Consider the following 27,820-nt stretch of genomic DNA (forward strand, 5'->3'; position numbering starts at 1 on the left):
ACTGAGAAGACACCTGTATGCTCAGTCCATCCATTCACTACCCAGACACATTAAAAAATAGCATAATAAATCTTTTATTGACATTCCAAATTCTGCCTCTCCCGAATTCTTAATTTTTTTCCCATGCAACTGGGGCCTGGGCAAAAGGAAAAGATTTCCAGTATTTTTTTAGTCTTGCAGTTACAGAGCTCAGACAAGTAACACACAAGCAGCAAACTCATCCTAGGACAGATCTCCTCCTCCAGCCTCAACAGGAAAAATGCAGATATTAATTATTGAGCTTAAGCCTCTGCCCAGGTATAAGGAGGTGCACATTTTCATGCGCTGATACAAAAGGAATCTCTGGATCTATTTGCAATATTCTTCTATCTAATGCCATCTTCAGCTCTCACATATGAACTGCCCAAGGCTACATCTGTCTGCTACAGAGAACAGCTCTCATCTCAAGTTCCCATGCAAAAGATTAAATGCTTCAGAATCTGCATAAATGAATAGAAGCAGCCCTCCAGCCTTGCAGTGAACAATATACCGTTTGCCCCCAGTGATGCAGATGCTGTTCAGCTAAATCAACATCATGCATGTTCTGAGGGGCACCAGAAGAATTTCACACAAAATTAGCGTCTCAGAATAGCGTAAAAAATGTTGCACAGAAACAGGAAAGGCAGAAACAGTAAAGGTTTTGGGTAGGAGGCATGGGGTCACTGATCTCTGTGGGGTCACTGATCTCTGTGGAGTGGGCACAGCTCTGGCCATGTGAGGTGCTCCTGGCAGGTCGAGTTTACTTCAAGAACAGAGCCCAAGTAGAAGTATTTAAATCCATGAAATACCAGTTGCATTTGCCAGCGCCAGGGCACCATAGACAGATAATCTACTTAGTATCTGTGTTAAACGACACTTTAATTGTTAGTATTGCTGTTACAACTGCACCAGGCTCTGAACGTGCACCATGTCCTCAGAGGAAAACAATGCAGAGGGAACCAGCTGCACCACGAGGTGTGCCCTCCCGCTGTGCCAGGCTGGCTGTGCAAAACCAAAACCAAACCCAGTGAGCAGCCTCATTTCCAAGCATTAGGGCTGTATGCACTGCGAGACTCACTGAACCCTACTCAGACGCCTTTGCCTGGATGTTCCCCGCAAGCCCAGGCCCGCACCCGCCCCTGGCCCGGGGACACCCCCGCACGCGGGGCAGCGCCCCAGGCAGGCGCGGGAGGGCGCAGCCCGTTCTCTGACAAAAATCAGCCAAGATTCACCTGCGCTACCTCAGAAACTCAAGAGGATGAACCTGAAGGAACCCTTGGACTGACAGGAACCAGGCACCACCTGAAAACTCTTTGATCAGCTGCTCCGGGAAGGAGTTTCAGTTCCCCCGGTGCAGCGCGGCGCGGCCCCCCCCCCCCAGCGAGGGCCGGGCAGACACGGCGGGCGGAGCACGGAGGCTCCAGGCGGGCTGGAAAGAGCTCCTGGCGCTGAGGACCCCCGGGAACCCCCCGGGAGCCCCCCCGGGAAGCCCCCGGGCCCGCACCCCCCGCCTCACCCGGGGCGGGGCCGCGCACTCCGCGGCGCAGGCGCAGGGCGGGGCGCGGGGCCTGCCCGCCGCCTCAGCCTGCGGTGAGGGGCGGCGGGGGAGCGGCGCCACCGCCCCGGCCCGGCACGGGCAAGTGGGGATCGCACCGTAACGGGGAGGAGCCCGTTCCGGGGCGGGGGAAACGGGAAGGACGGTGTCCGGACGGACGGACGGCGCGGGGGGGGGTGAGGAGCGGGAGCGCGCGGGAGCCGGGGGGCGGGGCCCGGAGGGGCGGGGAGCGCCGCCTGGCGGTGCCGGAGAGAAGGGTCCGCCAGGGGGGAGCTGGGGGTGGGATGTGGGGTCTGGGGAGTCGGGTTTTTGGGGATTGGGATGTGGGGAGTGCACGGGGCTGCACCACTGGGGTTACTGGTGCGCGGGTTCACGCAGCCCCGGGAGGTGAGGTTAGAATGGTTTGCAGTTCCCAGGGGGAAGTGAGTGCCCGGAGGTGGCTGTGCTGTGTCACTTACGGCCACGGGGTAAAAGCCCCAGCTGGGAGTTGCTCTCGGTTCTCTGCATATCCAAGCAGAGGAGCAGGGATGTGTAGTGAGGGTGGAAGCAGCTGCCATTTTCTTGGAGGGGCTGCACAGCTTCAGTGGTGTCCCTGGACACAGGACCATGTCTCCTCACGTGGCACGTGAAGGAGAAAAGTCTAGAAAGGAAAACGTGAACTTCAGTAAGTGAGAAATCTGAGCCATTCCCAGCAAAAATACCTTGTAAAAGTGAGACTTTTTAGAGACCCCACAAAGGAAAGCAACTCAATTCCCTGACAGTGACGCTGTAGAACCTCACTGTACAGGTTCTGGTGGATCAGGGCTGTTCAGAGTGGTTGGCTTCAACGTGGTAGATTTTTGGACTGCTGTGTCAGTGATGCCTCTACCATGTTCGTTCTTTTCCCAGTGCTTCCTGGAGGTGCAGAACACTTCCTTGCACAACAGCTGTTCAGCACAAACATTCCCACTCTAAGCCTCTGTTCAGGATTGGTTGATATCCCCATCACTTATCATCTCTTACGCTGTATCCCAGCTCTCTGCATTTGATTTCTTCTCGCACACAGAAAACAGACCCTCAGACATGTCAAATGGGCCCTGTTAAGACGACTGCTGAGTTTTTCCTTTTCTGTTCAGGACACTTTGGGAGGATCTCATCTGTGAGAGCTGCCTGAGAGACATCTCCAGGGAGAGAACACCCTTTCTGGACATCCTGCCCAGGACAAGGCTTACACTACGGACTTTTAAGCAAGACAGGCTTTGCACACAGGAGCAAGAACAGCACCAAGGGGGAGGAATGGAGCGTCTGGCCTCCTTCAGTAGTAAGTACCTTAAGATGACATTTGGAAAGTGTTTGCCATTGTTTAAAGACATTAGCAGCTGCCTAGGGGAGGGAGACAGAAAACCAGCAGTATTTGTTCCACAGGATCACTTCTTTGATCAAATTCTCAGAAGCACAAGTACATTAATGACTCAGGAATTCGGGGAGGGGGGTGTTTCTATCTGCTTTTTATATTTGGGCTAGTTCAAATCCATTTTCTTGGAAAAAATGTGGCTTTTAACTTGACAGTCTATTTATTTTGACTACTTTGCAATGAACAAAATAAGAAGAACTTGCAGAGTAGTGGCTCATTCCTCGTTCAGCAACTTGAGCAGAGTCTGAGGTTTGGATGGGTTACAGGGCAATCCTGTTGAGGCCTTTGCAACCACAGCATTGAGCTTCAGGAGTCTGACTGGAGGTCGATGGGTGGGAGACTGCAGCTGTCTGTGCAGTGTTCTCCACAAATAAGGCCTCCAGCTGAACAAGGAACATCTAAGAGATACTTGGAGAAGCCACAGTCTGGAAAAGGGTTTTATGCAAAGGGGTTTTATGCAGTTGAGTTCACTTAAAATCACTGGAGACCAGTGAATTTAGGTGATTGCAAAACCAGTGCCTTGTTTGTGGTGCATGAGATTTACTTTTGGCTTCACAGATGACCCTTTTGATAAGCCTCCATGCCGAGGTTGCTCTTCGTACCTCACGGAGCCCTACGTTAAGTGTGCTGAGTGTGGGCCTCCTCCCTTCCTCCTGTGCTTGCAGGTGAGTGCAAGGGTAAAAGCAAAGGTCAGTTCTTTGAGAAAGTCATCAAAGGCCTGTCCAGTGCCAAGCAGTTCCACAAACACATTAATAACTGGTCTCTGTAAACTTGTATCAATAACATTTACTTGCTCAGGGACAGGGAAATGACAAAGAAAGTGTCGGAGGCTGAAGAATTGAGGCATGAGCAGCTGGAGGAGATTTTTGTGGAGGCAGCCAAAGAGATTTAAGACACGCAGCCAAAGTGACCTAGAGACATGCAGCCAGCCTGGCTGTGTAGTGGAACAGGCTGCTGCATGTCTAGAGAGGTATCCTTTCTGTCATTATTTGATGGCATGGAAAAGAAAAGCCATCAAGAAACACTCTTTCCCTGCCACCACACATTGCCCTTGCAAAAGAAAATTTGAGGAAAGTTTGCAATATTGGCAATAGTTGTTTGTCACCAGATACACTTCTTTAAAAATGATGTGTGTGATATGATAACCACAGAAATACTGTCAGTATTAATTACTAAATAAATACATTTTCATTATGAAAGATGAAATCAGAAAAAAAGTACCTTTTTCTGCATATCAGGTGGTCAGTTTTGGATACCCAGTGGTCAGAGAATAAAAGGAAAAAAGGGACCAAATAAGATGTTTTCAGGGCAGAAGAGACTAACATAATGCTCATCTTTTGTTCTACAGTGTTTCACAAGAGGATTTGAATACAAGAAACATCAAAGTGATCATACTTATGAGATAATGGTAAATACTCCTTTTAGATAACACCTACTCAGTCTTAAGCTTTCAGAACTTCCCAGGAGTTAGACCCTTTTGTCTCAAACTAATACTGCATTGAAAAATTAATTCTTTGTTTTAGAGGTTCAAAACTATTCCAAAAACACATGTTCCTTGAGAGCAAAGAAGAATATCCACCCAAAACATAATGGAATAGTGGAGACATTTAAAACTACCTGCAATTTTTATTGTGCCTAGATAGCACAGTGCATCTCACTAGACATCCAGTTCTTTAACCATATGAATCAACTTCTGTTTCTCTATTATTGTTCTGTCTACCCCAAAATTAAGAATTTGAAAAGTCTTCCACAATTTTGTTGTGTTTCATAGCATCACAGTGTCAAATTACAGCTGGTAGATACAACCTGTAACAGTATATTCAAAAGACCTGTAGCAACCAACTGTTTTTTACTATAGTTGATGACCCAATAGCCTAAATAATTTAACAACTATTGTATCAGGTTTCATGAACAGAGTGAAAGTTTAAAAGTACCAGTTGCCCTGTAGTTTAGAACATCTTTGTTTGTCATGTGGTGGATTGTAAGAGAAGATCACAGTATGTGATTTGCTTTTCTCTTCTCCAGACTTCTGATTTCCCTGTCTTGGATCCTAACTGGACAGCTCAAGAGGAAATGGCTCTCCTAGAAGCTGTGATGGACTGTGGATTTGGAAACTGGTGAGAATTTAGTGGTTCAGCCAACTTCAGCAGATGATGGGTAGTTTTTCCTTTCATTTCACTGGAGCTTGCTGTTGACTACATCAGTGCACATTGAATGTTCAGTGACTTACTGTGGGTGAGACACTCAATTTAGTAGCTGAAGTGGAAGACTAGGGCAGCAGATTCTCTTTGCAGATCAGCTGTTAGATAGATGAGACCTCTCATGAGATGCAGGGCACCTCCAGTGAAGCACAAAGTTCCCTCAGTTTGCACTAAAGACACTGGGTTTTGCAGGAGCTATGCTACTGCACAGGATTTGCTGTGTCTCCATTTACTCCTACATAAAAACCAACTACAGAATTTCTTATTTTGTGTGGTTCCAGTTTGCTTACAATTAACTAGCCTGGTATTGTTAGTTTTAGAGGTTTCCTGCTTCTCTGTCACTTTTTTGATAGAACACTGGAAATACTTAGTATTTTTATATTATGTTCTGTTAATTTCTGTAGATGCTACAAGATTTGTATGCATTTGTAAATAAAGGAGATCTATAGTCACGTGTTCTCTCTCTTCTCCTTCATGAAAAATAGCTGTATTAAAAGTACAGAACTCCAGACTTCACTGGAACAGAACTGTGAGTTCTTATCTGTACATTGCTGTCATAATTAAGACTGAAAACTGGTGGCAGTTATGTTCTGTAAGTGTGCTGTCTAGTACAGTTTGCCCTACTTAGCCATACAGTAATCTTAACTTTTTCCTTAAACACTTGGCTTTTTTCAGCCCTTACCAAATAAAGGAAAAACTGACTGTTCTTCCTGGAATCCCTCACATCCAGATTTTAATTTATCAGGAATCAAAATTATTCCTGCTGGTGGATTATTATTATTTTAACAACCTCAACTTGCACAGCCATTTTATTAAGGCAAAATATTTCACATTTCTAGTAAACCATTTTTCCCAGAAACTTTGGCAAGATTTCTAGAATGTGTTTTGTACAACCATCTCAGTGTTTTAAAAAAAACCAAACCTGTTTAAAATTCCTACTTGAAAGGGGAAACCACTCTGCAGTTAAAATCACAAGAGACACTTGAGAAGCAGAATGCAATTTTGGATTTAGAATTTGCCATTACCTGGAGTTAGTGAAATATATAAAAAATCTCTCAAATAACAATACTACATTTCAAGCATATAAAAGATTTGATAGGTTCCATCAGCCAGGTAGTTTCTCCTGTAAAGACAGTGAGTTGCATTACTCATGACCACCAAAAATGTCCTTTCTAGCACATGTAAGTATTGGTTCAGTGTGAGTGTGCAAAATTCAGACATCATAGAATCATTAAGGTTGGAAGGCACCTTAAAGATCATCATGTTTCAACCCCCCTGCCATGAGCAGGGAACCCTACCTAGGCCAGGTTGCACAAAACCTCATCCAACCTGGCCTTAAAAACTTCCAGGGATGGGACATCAGTCACCTCCCTGGGCAATACATTCCAGTTCCTCACCATCCTTATAGTGAAGAATTTCTTCCTAAAATCTAACCTTAATCCCCCCTCTCTCAGTTTAAAATCTTCACAGATCAGTTCTCTGCACACAGTGGGATCAGCCTCTTGCCCAAAATGATCTTTTCCCACTAAGAAAAAAAAACCCTTCGACCTTTCTGTGTTATTCATACTAAGCCTCCCCTTCTCCCCACTTCAGGCAGGACGTAGCCAACCAGATGTGTACAAAATCCAAGGAGGAGTGTGAGAAGCATTACATGAAACACTTTATCAACAATCCCTTGTTTGCGTCTACGCTGCTGAACCTGAAGCAGGCGGAGGAGGTGCAGCACCACGAAACAGCCATTCCTTTCCACCGTGAGTATCCCCTGCCCACGGGAACACTCGGGGAGCTTCCCCTGATCCAGCAGGCTCTCAAAACCAGAAGTTCCTGCACAGCCACTGGACATGGTCACTGACAGAAATCGCTGCAGCGAAAGCCTAGACGTGCATATTAATTTAAGAGACAACTAACTCAAAGCTACTTCACATGTGGCAGGGAACAACAGCACGTCCTTCGCCGTAAACACCAGTGAGAGTTCTCACCATTGTGCCAGGGTGGTTATTTCTCTTGTTCAGGCCCTGCACAGTTGACTGAGAAGGGCTTCTACCTTTAAAACACTGTATCTGATGAGCCACTGTGTGCCAGGCCTAACTGCTGATCACTTTAAACTACACTGACTTAACATCTCTCTTTTTAAAACTGCCCTTTAAGAAGTGTACATGTCACTAATAAACAAATATCCAGCTTTTTCTTAAATGAAACATCTTTAGAATTCCCCCAGTCTCACAGCTGTTCTATCATAAGGCTCCCTAAAATGGCTGGATAAAAAAAAAAAATATTGCTTGGTATCTGGAGGCTTGAATTTCACAATAAAGTGGTTAGAGCTAAAGCAGCAGGAACTGGACAATTTTGGTTCTGTCCCTGGCTGTCATTGATTTTTTTATGTGACCTGGGCCAAGACAAAATCTCTGTGCCTCAACTTGCTTTAACTGTAGTATGGGACTTGGAGTGCTTAGCTCCTTCACAAGGGTGTTGTGAGCCTCGGTCCATTATTGACTGTAAAACATGGAGCTCCTCAGTTGGGAAGCACTGTAAAAATTCAGAACTGTGGAGCTTTAATTGCAGCTCTGTAAATGGCACCCAGAAGATGGCAGATTTAACACCCCTCTTGCTATTAACTAAAAGAACTTGCACGCTGAGACCAAGTGATCTGCAGAGGTTTACCAGAGGGATGCGGAGCTCTGAAATGTAGAGTTTACATTTTAGAACCTATTTATTACCTTGAATTTCTGTGTTTGACTTTTGAGAATACTGTGAAGATCTCCAGATTAATGCATTTTCCTCTGGATGAACTCAGTCTTTTTCTGTATATAAAGCAGAATAAAAGCCCAGTCGGGGTGTTTTTCTTCAACTAATTATTCCCACTTTTCCTGCGAAAGAAACACATATTTACAGATAATTTTGTGTTAAAAAAGACCCCAAGCCCTACACAACACCTCAAACCCCTTTATTTTTTCAGCTGCTGATGATCCCCCACGGCCTACTTTTGATTCCTTGCTCTCCAGGGACATGGCTGGGTACATGCCAGCCAGAGCTGACTTTGTCGAGGTAAGACTCTCTCCTCTCTCATTATTTTAAGCTTGCTGCTGAACCCGAGATGAGGAAACGCGGGCTTGTTTGCCTGTAGGTCTTTATTCTCCAGGTACAAAGCGTGAGAGGGCAGAGTGATGAAGGGCAGGGTTTAACGAGCGAGGCGGCGCTGCAGGCCTGCGGCTCCCACCAGATGTCCAGGCTTGAATGGCCTTTATGTAAGCTGCTGGACGTGGAGAATTAGATGCTTGGAGAAAGGGGTCAGCTCCAGCACGCTTCCATTTCACTCGCTGTAGAGGAGCACAGAGGAGCCTGATCCAATGAGCACTTGAAAGACCTGCATTGTTTTCAGTGTTTCTAGCTGTGGGCCCAGGGCCCCGGTTCCTGTTGCAAAACAAGCTCCTGCACACGCAGTGATGAATTCAGACATATAGGGGTTTGTTGTTTTTTTGAACATTGGAGCAGAGTTTCCACCACAGTGTGGGAGTCATGGAGATTACCTGATTAATTCTCATTATCTGAGCGCAGCATCCTGTTCCAGTTCCAGCCACGGGGGTGCATGTCATATGTTCCCTAGTTAAAGCTTCCCTGTGATCTATGTTGATCAAGGATGGAAACTTGTACAGCTGTTTATGAGTAAATATCTCTGCTTTTAGTACTTCTGCATGCACTGAAATGTCATACCAATTTTGCAATGCTAGTTAGTGACAATTAATCATCTCTACAGGAGTTTGACAACTATGCTGAATGGGATTTGAGAGATATTGATTTTGTAGAAGATGATTCAGACATTTTGCATGGTGAGTCCCCTATTTCAAGCACTGCCTGAAAACAATGTTTCAGAGGGCCTGGACAACACTTCATTGGGTCTGTTCTTCTCTACACACCTTTTAAAAAGTGAGCATGCATTTTTAATGAGCTCACTTCCACACACTGGGATTCAAACCCTGGCATTTCTGTGGTACTTATTTCAGATCTATTTTAAAAACTCTTAATCAATTGACATGCAAATGGTACTTACATGTAAAACAATGCACTTCACCTCCTACTGAAATGTAGCCAGTTGTCAAGTAAAACATGACTGAAATCAAATAGTTTTCACTAGTAGTAGGCACCTCCCTAGGAAACACACAAATATTTTATTCAGTATAAACTATAGAGGAAGCTTAGCTAGGTAGAAGCAAATTATCCAAGCTACTAATTTGTCTGGAAACAGCAGGACAGCAGTGTTGGAACAAACAGACCTACAGCCCTATTATAAACCAGAAACACCAATGCCTTAATATTACTTCCCCTCCCCAGCTGAAATATGTTCTTCCCATCTACAGGATGTTTGTGAGCATGAGAGCAAGACACAGCTTCTGTTCTGATTCAGAAAGAGCAAGACTTCTTTCTCTTTGCTAATACTCCTTTCCCCTACTCTGTCTAGTTTCTTAGAAGATCTGTCACTTTATCTAACCTCTGTCATTTTCAGAAATCTGATATCAGGGTAGGTATTGATACAGGCAGCAGGGTGGTGTGGAGTTTAAGACTATCTGCAACACACTGAAACTGTTCTGCTCCTGAAGTTGTGTGGCTTTCCAGCTGTTAAACATGCCCATGGAGTCACAGGAGCATTAGCTGTATGGAACAACTTTCTTTTTTACTATGAAGAGGATGGTTGTTGCACGAGTTCAATTACTGCTACTGAGTTTCTGTGAACCTTGTTGCCTTTGTAATATCAAATAACAGGAATTATCAAAATGAAGTTTTAATCTATAGAGAAGGAAATATCATACTTTTCTGCACATTTATAAGAACATACAAGTGTTTATGCGTCAGAATCTTGCCATCTGTCTGAGGCAGTTCTAAGCTCAAGCCCTTAGCACCCCTTGGAGACAGACAAATCCTGTTTCCTACAGTCTTTCCAAACTTAAAAAATCAGTTTGAAATTTAGCAGTGCACAGAGTTTTAAGGAATGCTAACTCCCTTGGCTCAGAAAAGGTTATGAGACTCGTATGTCAGTTTCTCTTCCCTTTTAACGTTTATTGGAAGGGGGACTGACATGTCACAGATTCATCATGCCACCCCTCTACTGTTTCTTTTTATTAGGATTTAAAAGTACATTTTCTTGCTTTCGTGTCCTATACTTAGTCCTGGTAAGCAGAAAAAGCAAAATAATTTCCTAGTCCTGTTAATTAATTGGTAGCTTAATACTCATTCAAGCTGCTTTACCCCTCACATTTCCCACTGCACGTTTCAGCGATTTAAGATATCTCCTCCCAGCCTCCTGTTTGTCAATCTGAGTGCAAAAACCAGTTTTCCTCATCTCTTCAGAATATCATAAAGCTGTGCAGAGCCAATGCCTTTGGTTCATCTGGCTCAGTGTCCTCTTAGTACCCTCACAGGAGAAGAATGTAAGAAAAAGGAAAAGAATGTAAGAAAAGGCAAATGTAGGCTGACACTGTTCCTGGTGTATCTTCCATGTTTCCTGCAGTGGTAGGTTTAGAGACTTCTTGAGCCACAAGCTGTATTCTGACCATTTTCCCCAAAGGATCTGTGCTCCATGAGCTTAACTAACTACTGTTAGAACTATATGTATTTCTACTTTTGCCCCTGTAACATCCTGTAGCAGTGAGTTCCACAATTGAGTTAGGACTTCTACAATTTCATTATGTGTTGTGTGAAAAAATACTTCCTTCTGTCTGTCAAATCTTTTGCCTGATAATTTCATTGGATGTTCTCTAGTCCATTGTTCAGTTATCTTCAATATTTAGCATAGGATGCCAGGCATTTACCCTGTGAAAACTCTTTGGCAGAGGTTACGTACCATGACCAATTACATTTTCTCTCCCTTAGCTCAGGGACTCTGGCACCTTCCTTCCCACAGCTGTCCTAGATCTGCCCACATGAGAGAGAATGCCTCTAAAAAATGAAGCCCCAGAGTCTGGCCAGCTGTTTTTCTTTTACATGAGGCATCTTGGAGAGAGAAAGAATTATTTAAAAAAAAAAAAAACACAAAACAAAACAAAAAAAACTTTGGAATTAGATCTTGCCTTTCTCCAAGTTACCAAAAAGAATGAAGGAGCCACACCCTCCCTTGTCTTGCAGCCCCAGAGATCTCAGATCCTGACTTTGCTTGATTGCTTGAGAATATTTTGCAACTAATTGTTAAGATTTCATGCAGCAGTTGGCTCAGCAGTTGGATCTGAAGGCAGGGACAGGGATGTGGATGGCTTAAGAAACCTCTGTGCATTCTAGTTACCAGGCAGAGGAGCTGTGAGAAGCCCTGGAGGCCCAGGTTCACCTGCTCTCTCCCAAGGGTGCCTGTCCCACTGCTTCCAGGTGGCGGCTCCAACGTGCCTCTAACCCCAGCCCTGCCCACTGGCAAACTTCTTAGACTAGATCTTACAGAAAAGTCCTTGGAAAGCTGCCCTGTGTTTGCCTTCCACACCTGCTTGAGACACATTTTTGCTGGCCAAACAGCAACCTTTTTTTCTTTAAAAAGGTAAAGATGTAGAACAGGGTTTTAGCACATTTTATAGCCCACAGAAATGGAGTCTTGCAGCATAGATTAAGTATCAACTTTGTGAAAAACTCCTCAGTTTGTTTTTTTCTGAAAACTACTCAAGCCAGACCCTGAGAACACACCAACCAGAATAATTTCTATGGTCTTTCTTTCTTTTGTTTCACAAGCCACAAATCAGTGCTGCAATGTCTGGGTTGCATGTAACACAGGAATATTTCATGCTTTCATCGTAAAGGAGTTCCCCCTTCTTCCCTTCCCTACTCTCTACTTCCCTACACTGCTCTGCTTTTCCTAAAATTTTGTAAAAATAGATTTTTTAAAAGTCCTAGATCTAACATACTTGACCTGTGTTTCCTGATATAATTGCATTTTCCCTCTTTTATTTCTCTCTGTCTCTGCTCTACTCAGCTCTGAAGAAGTTCTCAGTATTTCCACAAGCTGGTAGAATGCAATTTGATACAAGGTGGGAAGATTCCCAGAGAGCCTTTTCTGAGGAGCTCAGACACCTGTACCTGCTGTCTCACCAGCTCCTCCCACCACACAGGAGGTCACAGGCACTGTTCAGTCACTTCTTGATATTAGTGAGATAGGAGAAATAAAATGAAATCTCTTATGTTTTAATTAACATATTGAACTGATAATTTTTCTTCACTACTTGCAAGTAAGTGCATGCAAATACATATTGCAGTTAAACAAAAACATAATGGACAGATCAAAAGAAACAAGTAGTTACAAATCTCAGTCAGCCCAGAGTGTTTAAATATTTCATGAATTACAAGTTTTCCTCAGACTAAATTATAACCTTAGGAATTTATCTTTTTCCAGGCTTTTTCTCTCCTTTCCTTCCCATAGAAATGATTTTTACTTGTAACACTGGAAAGTAATTGCTGAAACCACAAGTCGAGGAGTGAGTGGAAATAGATGGTGACTCTGCCTGTAGAGCAGTGAAATTTCATTTTATAAGATACAAGGCAGCCAATGTCCTCCTAAATATTACATGATGTTTACTCTTTTGGGGAAGTTCCTGACATGCTCTGAAGGCAGATCCTCTTGTTTGCCTGGGGTCCTGCTCTCCCCTAGGGAGAGTGAATTTGGATTGTAGCCATTAAGTTTGTACCAACTGGGTACACAGCCTGTTTACTTTGATTAGTTTCCATTCTTCCCATTATTTGGGCCTTGCATGCCAGACAGAGGTTAGCTAGCATGAAACAAAGGTCTCACTCATTAGTGTTCAAAAAAGTTTTTGCAGACCAAATGAGGCTGAAGGGGAATGAGAAGCAAAGAAACTGTTTTGGACACACTCTTGAGAAACCAAAATATTTTGATTTTTTGGAATGGAGAAAGGAGCCTTGAATTTCTGCCTATCACTGGATCCTTCAAAGCTACTCTGACCATCCCTAAGAACCTTATCATTTTCCAAAATGGACACTTTGAACACAGTGTCAGCTTGGATTATCTACAATTACCAACACAAACAACTGCCTCCCTGGTATAATCCATGGGGAAAAGCACAGGCAAATCATTCTCATTCGCACAGCAGCTCTTTTCTCATTTCAATGCAGCATGTAACAGTGTAGTAGTCTGAGTTATTCATGCATTCCAGATCTTGTAATCAGCTGTTCCTGTGTGAATATGTCTATTAAAAACAAAAGCCCCCTCCAAAAGTGCATGTGGCAGCAAATACTAATTTATCTGTAAGCAGAAGCTCAATTTTTTTTCCTTCCTTTGTTCTCATGAACCTTCCTTCTCCTCCCCAGCTGATTGTAATTTCTTTCAGAAAATGGTGCATTCAGGTGAAAGCATTAAAATGCAATATTATAGGTAGATAATTACATGTGATATTTATAGAGGTTCTCCGATGCAATTTCTGCATGTAGTTATTAAGTTCTGCCCCCTCAAACCCCAGGAAACAACATGATAGCTTAGTTTCCACAGGGTTTAACAATATATAAATATAATACATAAATTAGCACTGATTCCAACACTTGGTAGTATTTTTTCATTCATGTTTAACTTGCTGCATTTCTCAATTTCTTGTCCCCACATTTAAGCAAGCAGAAGAATTTGCTACCTGTGCTTGTTCTTAAATTAGGAAACTTAAATACCTCTTTTATGAAAACACATGATGATTCTTCCACACTCTTTTTCCAATAAATTTGCAAAAAGGAGTAAGAATATTGTACCACCCCTCCTATCTTCACATATCATCTTTCACTCTCAGATGAATATCAGATAAATTTTGTATAAATTGGAGATATTCTTTTTTTGCTAATACAGGATGAGCAACTGTAACTCCAAATTGTTGGCTCCTGAGCCAACACTCACGGCCCTCAGGCTTCAGCTGTCTCTGTTTATAAGGAATTTTATTACCCAAGGACTGCAAGGATGAATTGCCTAGAGATTAGGGCCTTCCTGGTGTTTACATACAAATATGTATTTTAAAACAGATGCATAACCACACTTCTTTCCTAATTGCATTATTAATTATTTATCCAAGAGTGCAATCAATAAACTGCCAGTATCAATTTTGCTCTTTTCTTGTAGCTAGAGAGGAGTGGATTCTGGATTCTGTCATGCTCAGGCCAGCCCTGTTTACACAGCACAGAGGGTGGGAAGGGGACATGCTCTTGCTTAGTTTCAGGGAGCTGTGTGTTGTCTCCACAGACTGTAAAACCCACTGTCAAGTTGTGAGCCTCTTCCTTCTGAGAGTGTGTTGAAATGATTAACCTAAAGGGGAAATAGCCAACCAGGAAATGAGCCAACTCTTCGCCTACTTAATGACCTAGAATTGTTGTATTATTTAAAAAAATTAGGGGAGGGAAGGTGATAGGTGTCTTATTTTTTCTTTCAAGAATTTGCCAAAAAAGCTTACTAACCTAATGGTCCCAGGAAAAAGAAGCTGAAGGATCTCTGAATGGACCAGCCAGACTGCAGACAGATTTGAGTTTGAAAAGGCTACAATTTCTAATGAGCATGGCTTTTTCCTGTGCTTCTTCACATTGTCCTGAACTATTCTCTTTGTTCTTCTGGCAGACAGATAAGTTTAGAAGTTAACAAGCTAAAATCTTGTAGATGTTTTTAAGAACTGCAGGAAAGGCTACTTGAATCTTCAGAGTTCAGAACTGTGTCTTTATTTTTTGGAGTTCTGTGCAAAGAAGTATCTGTCCAAAGATGACACCTCAGATCCTTAAATTTGATATATTTGCTTTTCAGGAGAAGGAATACTTAAGAAATGCATGTGTGAAGGAACAAATAAGTGCTAATAGTAAAATAGTTCAAGAAGGAAAAGAATTTTCAGGATCTACCCAGGTTCTTGTCTACAGGGAGTAATGCCTTTGGAAGCAGTAAGCAAAAGAAAGCTCCCACAGATTGCACATACAGTCTGCAGAGGATTAGTCTCTAGTGACTTTATGCCCCTGTAAAATTGCCACAGGATTTAAAACAGCAAAGAAGAGTCACCATTTCAACCTACCATGTACATAAATGCTTGGAAATTAGCCTAAGACAGTGATTACATATGTATTCTGTCATAACATTGTTATTATTTTGCAGCTCTAAAGATTGCAGTTGTAGATATCTACCACTCCAGGTTAAAGGAAAGACAAAGAAGAAAAAAGTGAGTTTTCAAGCCTTAACTGTGTTCCTTTCCTTCATTACCATGGTTTGGTCCCAGCGTTGTCCTAATACTAAACAAAATTGATTTCCTGTAGCATCCTTCCAGACAATTCCCCTGCATGGAGACCTTCTGCTATGAGATTTGCATGAGAAGCTTCATCTTGGATGTGTGGCTCTCCTTCTGTGCACAGATTAGGACCAGGCAGATGGTTTTAGCAAAAGTACCAGCCCAGAAAACACAGATTAACAGACCCTGGTACTTATTTGTATACATGGCTGACAAAGACCCCCTACACACCATAACTCTCCCTTAAAATCTCAAGTCATTAATTGTGAAAAACCTGGTTTCCAGTCCTTTTTCTGCCTGAAAGTCATTTATGCAGTGCTGTTCATATGGCCAGCTCAAATCCAGTTACATATAACTAACTAACCTCCCAGCACAACTCACAAGGTCACAAAGCCATCTTGCAGAGTGAGAAACTGAAATAATACTTGAGAAACTGGTCACAGATCCACGGCTAGGGACCAGAAAAGAGAGGCAAATCTCTGCTCTTCTTGTTCCCTATGTAGTGCTGATGGGCTGCACATTATTCATGTTCTACTTTAGGGGAAAAAAAAAAAAACCAAAAAAAAACGCTGCTAGTCTATGACTAATTGCTGAGCCCCCATTTTGTCCATAGAAATGTTTGCATCATTATTTTTAATTCTTAGTGGTCCATAAGTTAGTTTTTCCACAATTTGTAATGAAGATAACTGTACTGCTGACATGAGTGTGAATAATTTATTCAGTTCATTTGACAGCTTTTTAGAAGGACTCCATCTATTAATTACATTCAAATTTATTATAACTTTCAAATACTTTGTTCAATATTTAAAATTATATCTTGCTGTATTACTCCCTGCTATAAGAATTAGTAGTCTGGGGTAAGACTCCTTCATTCCTTCTCATAATACAGCACAGTTCTGCTGGCAGGTAAGAGTTGATGTGTATTGACCTAGTTCTTTTTAATTCATAAATTAAAAATATTGATGTGGTATAATTTCCATTATGACAAATCATGTCATACTAAAAGAAAGTGCCACAAGGCTGAGTTACTCAAATCAGTGTCAGTTTTTGTCAAGTTTCTACAGCAGGATAGGACAAAAATCTGGAAAATGAAATAAGAGTGTGGATGTCACTGCTGAACACGGGGCAGGAATATTCTTTTAAAGAAAATTAATTATTTGATAGAGCAAATTCCAACCTGACCTTGACAAGCCTAACGTTGTAGTATCTCTTTATCATTTGCAAAGTCATGCGTTTGTTAGATCACTACATAGCAACAACCACATGACATTTGCTGAAACCTGTGACAGTTGTTTTTGTCATGCACTTGTAAATATCTTACCTGCCTTTTTACACTGCTCATTTCCCTGATCCTGTCAGGAGCATTTCAAACTTGTGACTTGCCTAAGTTATCTTCCACTTCCTAAAATCTAAGCTGTCATGAGAAAATTCCTTCATCCTGCTCCCAGTGATGAAATGGACAATCCATCTCTCTTGCTCTAGCAGGAAATTTGTCCCTCCTGAAGCTGGAAATCACACTTTGTGAGACATTCCTTTACCTCTGATGTTGGAAGGACAAGTTGTTAGATGCAGTAGATGCAAAATCTGTGCCTAAAGCAGCTATTTCAAACCTTGGAAGTGATTGTAGCTCCCTTAGTGCTGTCAGAGCTGGACTAATGCACACCACTAGCCAAATGTCCTCTGATTAAAGCCTGATTAAAGCTGCATCACTACATTATGTTTCTCAGCTCCCCAGCTCAAAGGTTATGGAAATTACATATGTGTTCACTTTTAGACCCCTCTGATGGTATAAATCAAAGTTGCTTCTGAAGCCTTTGTATTTATGAGGTAACGCATCAGTCGAAGCCTTTTATTAATACCATTTTGCTCTCGATTACAGAATTATAAGAGATCATGGCCTAATCAACCTCAGAAAATTTCAGAGTGAGTATCCGATGTAACTGCTTAACTTCAAAGTGGCCTTTACCCAGGAAGTAGAATTTCACATGTTCACAGTTTCCAGTGCTCCAGTGTGGTTTATTCATACTGGAACACATTCAGGTGGCCTGAATTCCAGCTGATTTCCTGCCCTGTTTCCAGCCGGCTGGCTCTAACTACTCCAAGCTCAGTGGTTTAGTTAGTGCCTCAGAATTGCTCTTTGGAAGCATTTTGGGCTTCAAGTAGAGAGAGGGAAGAAGGTGAAATCTGGGCCTTTCAAGTACATCCCACTATTCTAAGAAATGATCAAGCAACATTTAAATATCATCCTTTATGCTTTTAGAATTGTAAGGGCTGCTTAATTTTGTTGCTTTTCACTGATCAGTTTGTAGTTGTGACACCAAAATGGCCAAGAAGTGTGCCAAGTCTGGATCTTTGGGCAGTCCAGGGAGGCTGGTAGTCACTTCAGGTTCCACTGAGTTTATTCTCACAGTAGGAGTGATAAGGTGTATAATTTTCCCCTCTCTAGTTTTGGAGAGGCGATACCCAAAGGAGGTTCAGGACCTGTACGAAGCCATGAGACGATTTGCGCGGATCCTTGGACCACTAGAGCATGATAAGTTCATTGAAAGCCATGCACGTGAGTACTGTGAGGCTTTCAGAACTGATGTTCTCCACTAGGCACAATGAGGGGCTGCATCATCTACAACCTTTCCTAAATACGTGCCACTTGTGGAGGGCAGGAGAAAGTTTTTCCCCTCCTTCCCCATCTAACTAGCTCAGAAAAACAAATACATCTGTCACTTGATACATTAAATGAGCAGCAAGTGGTTTTCTTTCTACAAAACCATGTCTGAGTTTTTTGTTTCATTTCCCAGTTGACTGACCATTTTGGTCATATGTTAGAAGTAGTATTTTCTTATCAAAAGACCACTATTCATTTACTGGGATTCTATATCACTAGAAGAACAAAGTCTCTAAAAATTAGGTCTGTATCAAGAATGGGGAGCTCACAGCAAGTTGTGAATTCTTTGAAAGATACATGTTTAGCTATTTATGTGTACATAATTATATAGTGCAGCTGTCATTATGTCCCTTACCTTAAAGGGAGAGGCATTGTTCCATCACCAAATCATCTGAGTCTTTCTGCATAATCATAGCATGCATTTAGTCAAATTCCAGTACGAGTCATTACATCCTGCTTAATTCTCTGACTTAAACTGAGAAAATTGTTGCTCATTAGAAGGAACAAAGCACTTTAAACAGTTGCGACTGTATTTTCAAGACACCTTGTGTGAAATACCAAGAGCATGACCCTGCAAAATCCTGAGACCCACATGCCAAGTGCTAGTCCTAGAACCTGATTTTGTTGTTGTAGTGACAGTGAAGTCCTCAAGTTAACCTGCTAGTCAAGTAGACACATTATACAGATCTCCTGAGTAAGATGAGTAAACAAATTCAAGACAAGCAAACTTGCTTACTGTAAAACTAAGCTATGCCTGGTAGCCAGCTGATAAAAGGCAGTAAATATCTCTTAAGGAAAAGAAACATGGTAGTTCATCTTACTGCAGAAAAACAGTTGTCTGCAAGGAAAAAATTTGGAAGGTCCAGTTATGAAAATCATATTCAGAGACAATATTAGATGCTGCAAGGAGCGTGGATGGAATAATTTGTCAAACCTATTGAAATGCCTTCCAGAAATCCTACATTATTGTTATTTGCCTTGTCCAGGATATGGCAAAGGAACTGTTAGAGCATAAAGATAACTTTCCTGAGCACACAAGTGCTAGAAACTCACTTGAATCTCTGCTCAAGGAGTCTTGTGACAGAGTGAGTTTGAGGTCAGATACAGGCTGTGCAGAGAGGTTAGCCGGGCCGTGGTTCTCTGTACTTCATAGCCAGATATGTAGACAAGTAAGAAACAGCAACATACACCACAGCCCATTGACATCCCCACTGACTCACATTTGTTTTTGGATTTCCCTTCTGCTTACTCTTGGGGTAAATCAGTGGAATTTGAGCTGCGAAGGGAAATAAAGCGACTCCAGGAATACAGAGCAGCAGGAATCACCAGCTTCTGTAGTAAGTACCTGATGCATTATTCAGCCCATTCCCATTCATCAAGGTGTGGAAGGATGATTTTACAACATTGAGGATGTGTTGAATAAAAAGACATTTATTTTTGAAATGCGTTTGCCTAGCTCTTTAACTGAACAAGGCTTTAGCAATAATGCTCCACTCCAGCTGTGCTCTTTTAAAGCTGGCTTAAGCCATCAGCTTGAAGAACATGCTGTGTCACAGGGCTCTGCTTTAGTCACCACTGTGCAAAAGATCCAGGGAAGAAAAAAGAAAAAAAATAGGTGTCATGACACAGTGGTCTCCAGTGCATATTTATCTCTGGGCACTTCTGCTGGATATCAACAAGTGTGAGATATGCAGAGAGGCCTGAGACCTCTACACAAATGAAATAGCTTTTTTTATCCCAAAATTGGATCATGGAAGCCTTTTTTGTTTGTTTTTGGCCTGAAATTAATGGGGGGAAGGGCACAGGGTGGAATCTAAAACATTCCCATGCCAAGTTGTTGTCATGAGGAAGAATATCAGAGTCTGGTTCAGAGCTAGAGAACAGTTTCTCACTTATTTCCTAAAGTGGAAAACCAACAGTCTGGAAATACTGACCAAGGCAGCTGGTGAGAAGAAGGTGGTCTGTTCCCATAGGTGCCAGGACATATGATCACCTGAAGAAGAGCCGGGATGAGGAGCGGCTGAAGCGCACCATGCTGTCTGAGGTGCTGCAGTACATCCAGGACAGCAGTGCCTGCCAGCAGTGGCTCAGCAGACAAGCTGACATGTATGGTCACAGTAAGACTCTGCTTTTTTACACACCTCTGCTGTAGCCAGGTGCATCATTTTTCTGTCTGCTAACAACAAATGCCTTCCCCATTTATTACAGCAGGAACAGCCTGCAAAACCCAGCAGGGCAAGAAACTGTGGAGCACAGCAACAGTGCTTGTGCAGGCAAGATAGTGGCTAGTAAGGGCTCAGAACCTCAGTTTTCTGTATTCTATATTTCAGTAGCTTAACTGCTGTTAATAAAGTCATGGAGGGAAATGAAGTCTTTATAGATATTAATGAGGGCACAGATGACACTTGAAATGTTTCAGATTGTTTTAGATGTAGCAGCATTATTAACGTGTCGTCACCCTGCACAAGCACTTTGATTTAAGGAGCAAGCTGCAAAGCAAAGGAAGTGCATCCTGTGTGCCACGTGGTCTGAAAAGATGATGTAGAATTTCCCTCATCAGTCGACACTGAATTTTTTATTTTGTCCTCCCTTTTTTTTTTTTTAAAACCAGTTTCAGACACGGTCTTTAATCTGGGAGTGCTAAATATTTCTAAATCCTGTTGGCTTCAGATCAGGGCTTGACTTATGCAAGTTGAATTGTATAATTATTAGAAGCTGGGGAAAAAGTCGTTTCAGTGCCAATATATACAGTTATTCTTAAAAGAAAAAAACATGAAGGCAATTTGAATATTTCCTTTCTTTTCAGTGATTCCGGCCTGACTCCCACGGTACCAGTTCCTTCAAATTCAGGTAACTGCTAGATGATGGTCTGTGATAAAGAGCCAACTATACATCAGCAATACTGTTTCTGACAGCCAGCTGGAGAGTGACTCTTGCTTAAGTGCAAAAGTGTCAGTCCTCAGGTCTCATGGTTAAGCACTGCCCAAGTCATTACCTCAATTGGCAATTCATTCCATGTGCAAATCCTGTAGGGTTTTTTGCTGAATGTCTAGATTTTTCTGACTACAGGTGGAAAATCCATCCTAAAGCTACACTAACAAGGCAGGAAAGTAAAGAATTTTCACATGAGGAGAAAATTTTATCTTTACAAGGTAAAGCTAATCCAGGTTTTCTAATGAAGTACATACCATTGCAATATGAAACTAGCAGAGAGCAATTTGGGAAGGCAGATCACCAAGAAGCAGTTGCCTCAGAAGCAGGCAGTGGTTGCAGCACCAAGCACTGAGACAAAACAGGTTGCCTGTGCAACTTCAGTTTGCCTTTTATATGAGTATACCTTTATATTCTTTAATTCTGCAATCACAAATTATGTGGTTTTCCACCAAGAGGACCCCTACTTCTTTCAGTGTCCAGTAAGTGTTTTGGAGAGACGACAGGATTGTGGATCTCATGCTGGGCACCCAGAGTCCGTGAAATGGGTGCAGCCTCCCCTCAGCTGAAGGGCTTAATGTTTTTGTCAAGTATTCAGTGGCCAGTGAAGGGGAAGAGCCCAAGACAACACAAATTGCTTTGCCTACAGAACTCAGATAGCCTGCAATGTTTACAACCATTATCACATCCTGAACAAAACCCAAACAAAATACCATATAGTTGGTAATTAAACAAACATCCTGCAGACTGAATAAGGCAAGGATGCTGCGGAAAAAACTGCCACGTGTCTATATAATTAAAGGCTGCATCATACTGAATATACAAGAGGGCAAATTAGCATTGCTTAACTTCTAGAGTTTGAGATCTTGACTTTGCAACCTTAATATGTTTTCTTTACTGTAGTTTGTGTGTATATTATTTCCGAGGTTTATAAAAGTAAAACCATACTCTGTCATGTCTCATCATAGCCCACTCACTCATTCCAGGCTGCAGAAAGAGGGAGCAGTGCTAGGAAATAACTTCCTCTACACCAACCAGAGACTCACAACTCCAGCTTATTTCTAGCCCTTCAGTTCTCTCCCTGGCCAGGCTCCCCTCATCCAGCCAGGTGCTCATTTGTTTGCTACAGATGGACAGGAGAAAGGGACTGCCCAGTCCCAGAGGTAGGACCCGGACAGGGCAGGGTCTGGAGCAGTGGCCAGCACAGTTCTTGGGAAAATAGAGCTGCAGATTTTCCAAGATCTAATAATCACTTTGCCAGATTTGGGAAGTCTGTCCTGGGACAAAAAAACACCTATCTGACAGTGCCAAATATGCAACCCACAGCACAGGGGCAACAGAGTTTCTACAAATGTAAGTAAGTAACCCTAGTTTTGTTCCGAGCTCTGGAAGTTTTAAAAAAATACTATTAGGAAAAAAAAACCCAAACCAAAAACAGTAACACTGCAAGCAAACAGCTCTTGTGAAGGTTTAAACTGCGCCAGTTAAAGCTGAGCAAAGTTAAAAACAGTAGCACAAGTGAGAACTGCCAGACTGCGTTGCGATGTTTCTTTCAGTACTGTTTATCAGGATGGAAATAAATCCACAAGCTGCATTTGCTTTACAGTATCTGCATCATATCTAAAGGCATTTAAAGAAAACTCTATTTGGGAAATGACCAGTAATTCCAGAGAACTGGCTGAATCACACCAATAAATAATTTCAGCCTTCTGGCAAGGTGCTGGCTTCCCAGCTGCTGGGGTTCAGTCACACAGCTGTGCACCCTTGGGTGCAGCCTCCAGGCACACTGCCCTCCCTGCCCTGGCCGGAGGAGCCACCTCAGTCAGGAGGCAAAGCCCAGCTTAGCCAGGGGCAGTGCCAGGATGACAGGCTGTTGTCTTCCAGTACCTCCCAGAAGCCAGTGAGCCAGGGGTCACAGCACAAAAGTCCTCATGCAGGTACTCACAGCACTGAACCACAGCAGTTGCAAAACCATCAGCACCGTTTTTGTGTTAAGCCTTAAATAACCCTGTCTATAAACACTGAGATCATACTGGGTTAATGTCACAGGATTTAATTGCCTCTGTGATAACACACCTAAGGAACAGCCACCGCCAAACTGCTCCCAGTATTTGTCAGTGTTTTCCTTCCTTGTCTCTGCAGGCAGACGCAGTGCCCCTCCACTGAACCTCACGGGTCTCCCAGGGACAGAGAAACTCAACGAGAAGGAGAAGGAGGTAAGGAAAGGAGAGAGATAATCTACATAAAACTTCATCTTCACAGTGCAGGGGTGGTCACACCATCTGCCTTAGGTGCTGTGAAAATCACCTCAGCTGTATGCCCTGACTACACTTTCCTGCTTCCAAAAAGCATTCAGGTTTTCCAGTTGGCTTCTTGATTTCGGTTACTGTACATCCAACATGGCTGCAGCAAGTTTGCTTATTTAGAAAGTAAAGGTGGAGTGAGCCAAGGTGTTCTTACATACCATCATAACCTCCCGAGTATGACATCCTTTTTTCCTCCCTTGTGAGGCTGGGGTGAGTAGAAGGGTTATTTTTTTCTTTATGAAATTTTTTAATTGGCAGAGGATTTTAAGGGCTTCACTGTAGGTCTTTTCGTATTGCAGATACCTCACAGCTAAACCTCAACCAGTTCTGGTTGGTTTTTCACTTGAAACACTACTGTGAACCATGGAGACAGTGACAGGGTGTTCTTTCATATTTTTTTTTTCTCCATATTTCTGCTTCTCAGTGCATATACCAAGCTTTTTGTGTGCATCTGTGGCAGAGAATGGAATCTGGGTTTCCTTAAGCCATGGTTTTGGCTTGGCCTGGTGCTGTGGTTTGCAGTCCCATGTACAGCTCTTGCACAGTCACCTAAAATGATCAGAGATGCAGGGAGGATCAACAAAGCAGCCAGAAATGGGACTGTGACCCCCAGGAGAGGCAAACACCACAGCAAGGGGCCTGCCCTCTAGTTATGGCTCAGGGTTTTTCAGTCCAGTGTAGGCCTGTCCCCTAATTCAGTGAAAGGCAGCACAGGAAAGCTTTCAAAGTATAAGACTGGTACTTTTTTTAATAGAAGTCACAATCAGTCCTTAGATTGCCCACAAGGCAGATTTCAGGGTATGCAAAACACAGATGTATTCCAGCCTTCTCCCTCTGCATGGGAGCTTTTCCCCTTCACTGGAGTTGGCAGCATTGAAAATCAGATCACAGCTTCACCATGGAACATGGCATTTCTGGCTCCATCAGCATATAAATAATTGTGCCTAGGCCATTAGTGGATATGGGGAATCTGATTTCCTCGTCAGCTGAGACATAAAGTCTGAGTTCCTCTGAATTCTGCAATTTCCTATCAATGAGGAACAATCATTAAGCATTTCCTTATTAAAAGGAGGAGACAGCCAGTATCTCTATGGAGCGCAATACAGCACACCATGGAGAAGGCAGCCAGTGTTTGGAAGCTAAATGGGAGCATTGCAACCTCACAGCAGAGCACAGGCACTCTCAGAAGCAATTCCTTTTACCAAACTTCCCAACACATCATGCCCTCCCTGTGGTTTCCACCCTAGGCTTCCGGAGGGGGAAGACGTTGTGTGCATGGCTGCTTTTGTAGAAAGGTATTAAAGACTTAGTCTGCAGGGGATTAATAGACAGATGCCCTCCCTGGCTCTGGCCCAGCATGCTGAATTGCTGGTTGCAAGTCTCTTTGGCATGTGTACTTCCCTTGGTTTGTAAAGAACAACGCCCACACAGGACACACTCATAGTTACACTCCTGTGAGCCCAGAGCTTGCTTTCATCCTCCTAGTTTATTTTACAGTCAGGAATGTTTTTGTATGCAGCAGCCGGCAAGCTCCTCCCCTCCCTACCTGTGGATCGAAACAGCTCATAATGCAATTACTGTTGTGCTTCCCCCTTGCAAACAAAACACGTTTAAAATGTTTTCGGAAAAATATTCACAACGTTACTCCCCCAACAGGGACTGCAGAAAGAGTGAGCACGACAAGTGTTGGTGTTTATTAACTTCACCTTTTGTCTTCCAGCTCTGTCAGATGGTGAGGTTGGTCCCTGGAGCCTATTTAGAATATAAAGCTGCTTTAGTGAACGAGTGTAACAAACAAGGAGGCCTGAGACTTGCTCAGGCTAGAGCACTCATCAAGATCGATGTGAACAAAACCAGGAAAATCTATGACTTCCTTATCAGAGAAGGGTACATCACAAAAGCCTGAGGACAGACATCAGCATTTTGGCTGGAGCAGACAGATGTGGACAAGCTTTGAAGTCACTTTGACAGTGCTGAAAGATTTTAACAGTGTTGAATGAAGGACATTTCCTTTTGTTTAAAATCTTCTGGGGCTTTTTTTTTTTGTAAAAACAAGTAGGAAGCTTTGTTAAATTGTATGAATACTGACATTTCTTTGTCTAGTTTCCTTTTGACTCTCCTGTTGTCAGAATTACACTGCCACATAGAGCTGGAAAGAATCATTTGCCAAATAAGCTCATCTTAAATGTGAATGGGCCTTCATCTCTTAACACCTCTTGTAACTAGAAAGAGAATCACGGCACTTTTATTCTGACAGTGACACAGAATAAGGACAGAAGAGGACAACATAATGAGGGTCACACTTTGACTTTGTAGGGTATAAAAACGCAGTCCCCTCCCTTCTTGTACTCCTGAAACAGTGTCAGCTTTCAAAGGAGATGGCACATGCCCGAGGGTATGAAAATAGAGCTTGCAGTGGTCCAGTCCTTTTAAATGAATTGTGATAAAGGATGGGAAAGACATTGCAGGAAAGCTCCTCAACAGTTGGTACTTTCCTGCGATATTAGCACGTATCACAGCATGAGAGCACTGTGCAAACCAATAAGCTTCATCTCCTCATTTGATTTGTGATTGTCCAAGTTATATATAATCCCTCTGTGTAAGTCTCGGTTGCTCCGGTGTGTTGGAAAGGCTGGATGTTACAGCCAGAGCGCCTTTTCAAAACATCAATAAGAAGATGCTCAGTACCACGATGTTTTCTCACAAAAGATAACAAGCAGAGAGCACAACAGACTGCCCAGAGCATCCAGCCCCACCCTTCCTGCCCTTCTGTTCCTGGGGCTTCATTCTCTCAGTTCACCGTACTGGTATCAACAGACCCAGTTGACCAACACAGCAATGATGAGGTGCAACAAGTTACTACACACACATCCCACCCTGTCACATCAGAAAACCCATTGTACGACTTCCATACAAAACGTGTATTTTAAAACACAATTAGATTATGAAGATGGTTCTTTCAGACACAGTTTGGCATGGTTAACTAGGCAATAAAGTCTTTATCAAACAGCTTCCATTGCTAACACAGAACACCAAACATCCCATAAGTAACCTAAAGCCAAAGCAGGTGACATGTTGGGTGCTCTCAAGTTTGGAATCTCACATGGAAAAGCTTAACTGAGCTACAACTATACTGATGCCTATTTAAAGTGTTTAGATTTGGTGGCATTTTCCCCCAAAGAGTAATTATCCTGTGTACCTGAGGTGTCATTGAATGTGAAGCATTTTGGTTTGTAATAAAATCAAAATTACTTGAAACAATCTTAAATCCATTCTCCTGGACTTTGAATGAGACTGTAAAGGTCAGGCAGCTGTCTGGATCTATATCCATCTGCATCTCACCATGAGAGAGAAGAGGTAAATGCACAACAGAGGCTGTATGGATGTCACCACTAAATTACCTAAAAATATTACTATTTAAAGAAAAGCAACAGTAATAAAATACATGTTGAAGATTGAAGTCTGTAGAAACTGAGACTGTAGACTGCGACTGCCAAAGAAATGGACAAAGTAAGATGTAAATACTTGGGAATGTTTTTCCCAGTTGTCTTTTAACGTTAAACAGTCAAGCTACCTTTGCCCAGTCTCCTATGCTGTGACTTGTACAAAAAAGCAGGAGGTGAGCCAGATCCACAGGTACCACTGTGGCCATCCTGATACGGGGGGTATCAGCAAACTTCAGTGACATTCCTTCACCCCAAAGGGACACAAACAGAACCACGAGCAGGACCTACTTTGACCAAACAGAACTACCCAAACTCCAGCTGCTGCCAAGCCATGTGCTTTGGGCAGTGCTCAGTAATTTGGCCATCTGGAAACTATCAGGGAGGAAAGATCCCTGGGAAGGCGAGAGCTGCAATCCTGTAGCTGGTCAAGAGAGGAATCAGAAAGGAGACTTCTAAGTAGAAGAACATGAGGCAGCAGGGAAGCAGGGCCAGGACATTTCCCTGGTGTAGCACTGAAGTGCACAAACAAGTTTTTCCCCATCACAGGGCATCCCTCAAGCAGGGATGTAACCGGCTCCCAGCACACCTCTGCTGGGGTCACCTCCTGTCACCTTTAATTGCCAGGCTCTCATACAACATAGTGTTGTGCTGCAGAAAGGAAGCCAGAAAAGTTCCATCAGGAAAAGGCTGTTGGATTAAAATGCTCTATCTGTGCCATTTTCATGCTTGGGAATGAGGTGGAAACCTGGGGCTGGGGGAGGCACAAGGGAGGCTGCACCATGGCCATGCACACCCAACCAAGGCATGACCATCCTGCAGCTGCTCACACCCACAGTCTGAGCATGGATGAGCGATCAGTCACCAGAGACACCCCAATGGCAGGATTTTGGGTGCAAATTTTACCTGCTTGCAACACCACTGGGGCCAGATGGGCTGAGGGGGGGAGGTAGGCTGGGGACCTCTTCACCCAAGAACTTTCAAACCACCTCCAATAAAATAAAACCCAGTGAACAAAATCCACCAAACTGCACCAGCTGAGACCCAGCTCATCCTCACAGAAGCAAGCTCAGCTGCACGGGTTTTACACAGGT

The 27,820-nt window shown here is 43.0% G+C and overlaps 1 protein-coding gene across 1 annotated transcript; it reads left to right on the forward strand.

Moving 5' to 3' along the window:
- Positions 1 to 1,588: 1,588 nt before the first annotated feature.
- Positions 1,589 to 26,551, forward strand: TADA2A (transcriptional adaptor 2A). Its single transcript, XM_051635950.1, has 16 exons — positions 1,589 to 1,749; positions 2,689 to 2,873; positions 3,525 to 3,631; positions 4,315 to 4,374; positions 4,992 to 5,083; positions 6,761 to 6,918; positions 8,124 to 8,212; positions 8,922 to 8,994; positions 15,255 to 15,318; positions 17,264 to 17,307; positions 17,831 to 17,941; positions 19,312 to 19,383; positions 20,020 to 20,152; positions 20,853 to 20,896; positions 23,120 to 23,193; positions 25,004 to 26,551. Exons 2-16 carry the CDS (start codon positions 2,849 to 2,851, stop codon positions 25,187 to 25,189), a joined length of 1,332 nt encoding a protein of 443 aa, XP_051491910.1. The 5' UTR covers positions 1,589 to 1,749; positions 2,689 to 2,848; the 3' UTR covers positions 25,190 to 26,551.
- Positions 26,552 to 27,820: the final 1,269 nt, after the last annotated feature.

This window comes from Apus apus, chromosome 18 (genome assembly GCF_020740795.1).
Source record: "Apus apus isolate bApuApu2 chromosome 18, bApuApu2.pri.cur, whole genome shotgun sequence".
Taxonomy (NCBI): Eukaryota; Metazoa; Chordata; class Aves; order Apodiformes; family Apodidae; genus Apus; species Apus apus.

Excerpts from the sequence above, each read along its gene's own strand:
- TADA2A (XM_051635950.1), top strand. The coding sequence starts at position 2,849 with ATGGAGCGTCTGGCCTCCTTCAGTA. Across the intron at positions 3,632-4,314 it reads CCTTCCTCCTGTGCTTGCAG|TGTTTCACAAGAGGATTTGA; the intron begins GTGAGTGCAAGG and ends TTTGTTCTACAG. Across the intron at positions 4,375-4,991 it reads ATCATACTTATGAGATAATG|ACTTCTGATTTCCCTGTCTT; the intron begins GTAAATACTCCT and ends TCTCTTCTCCAG.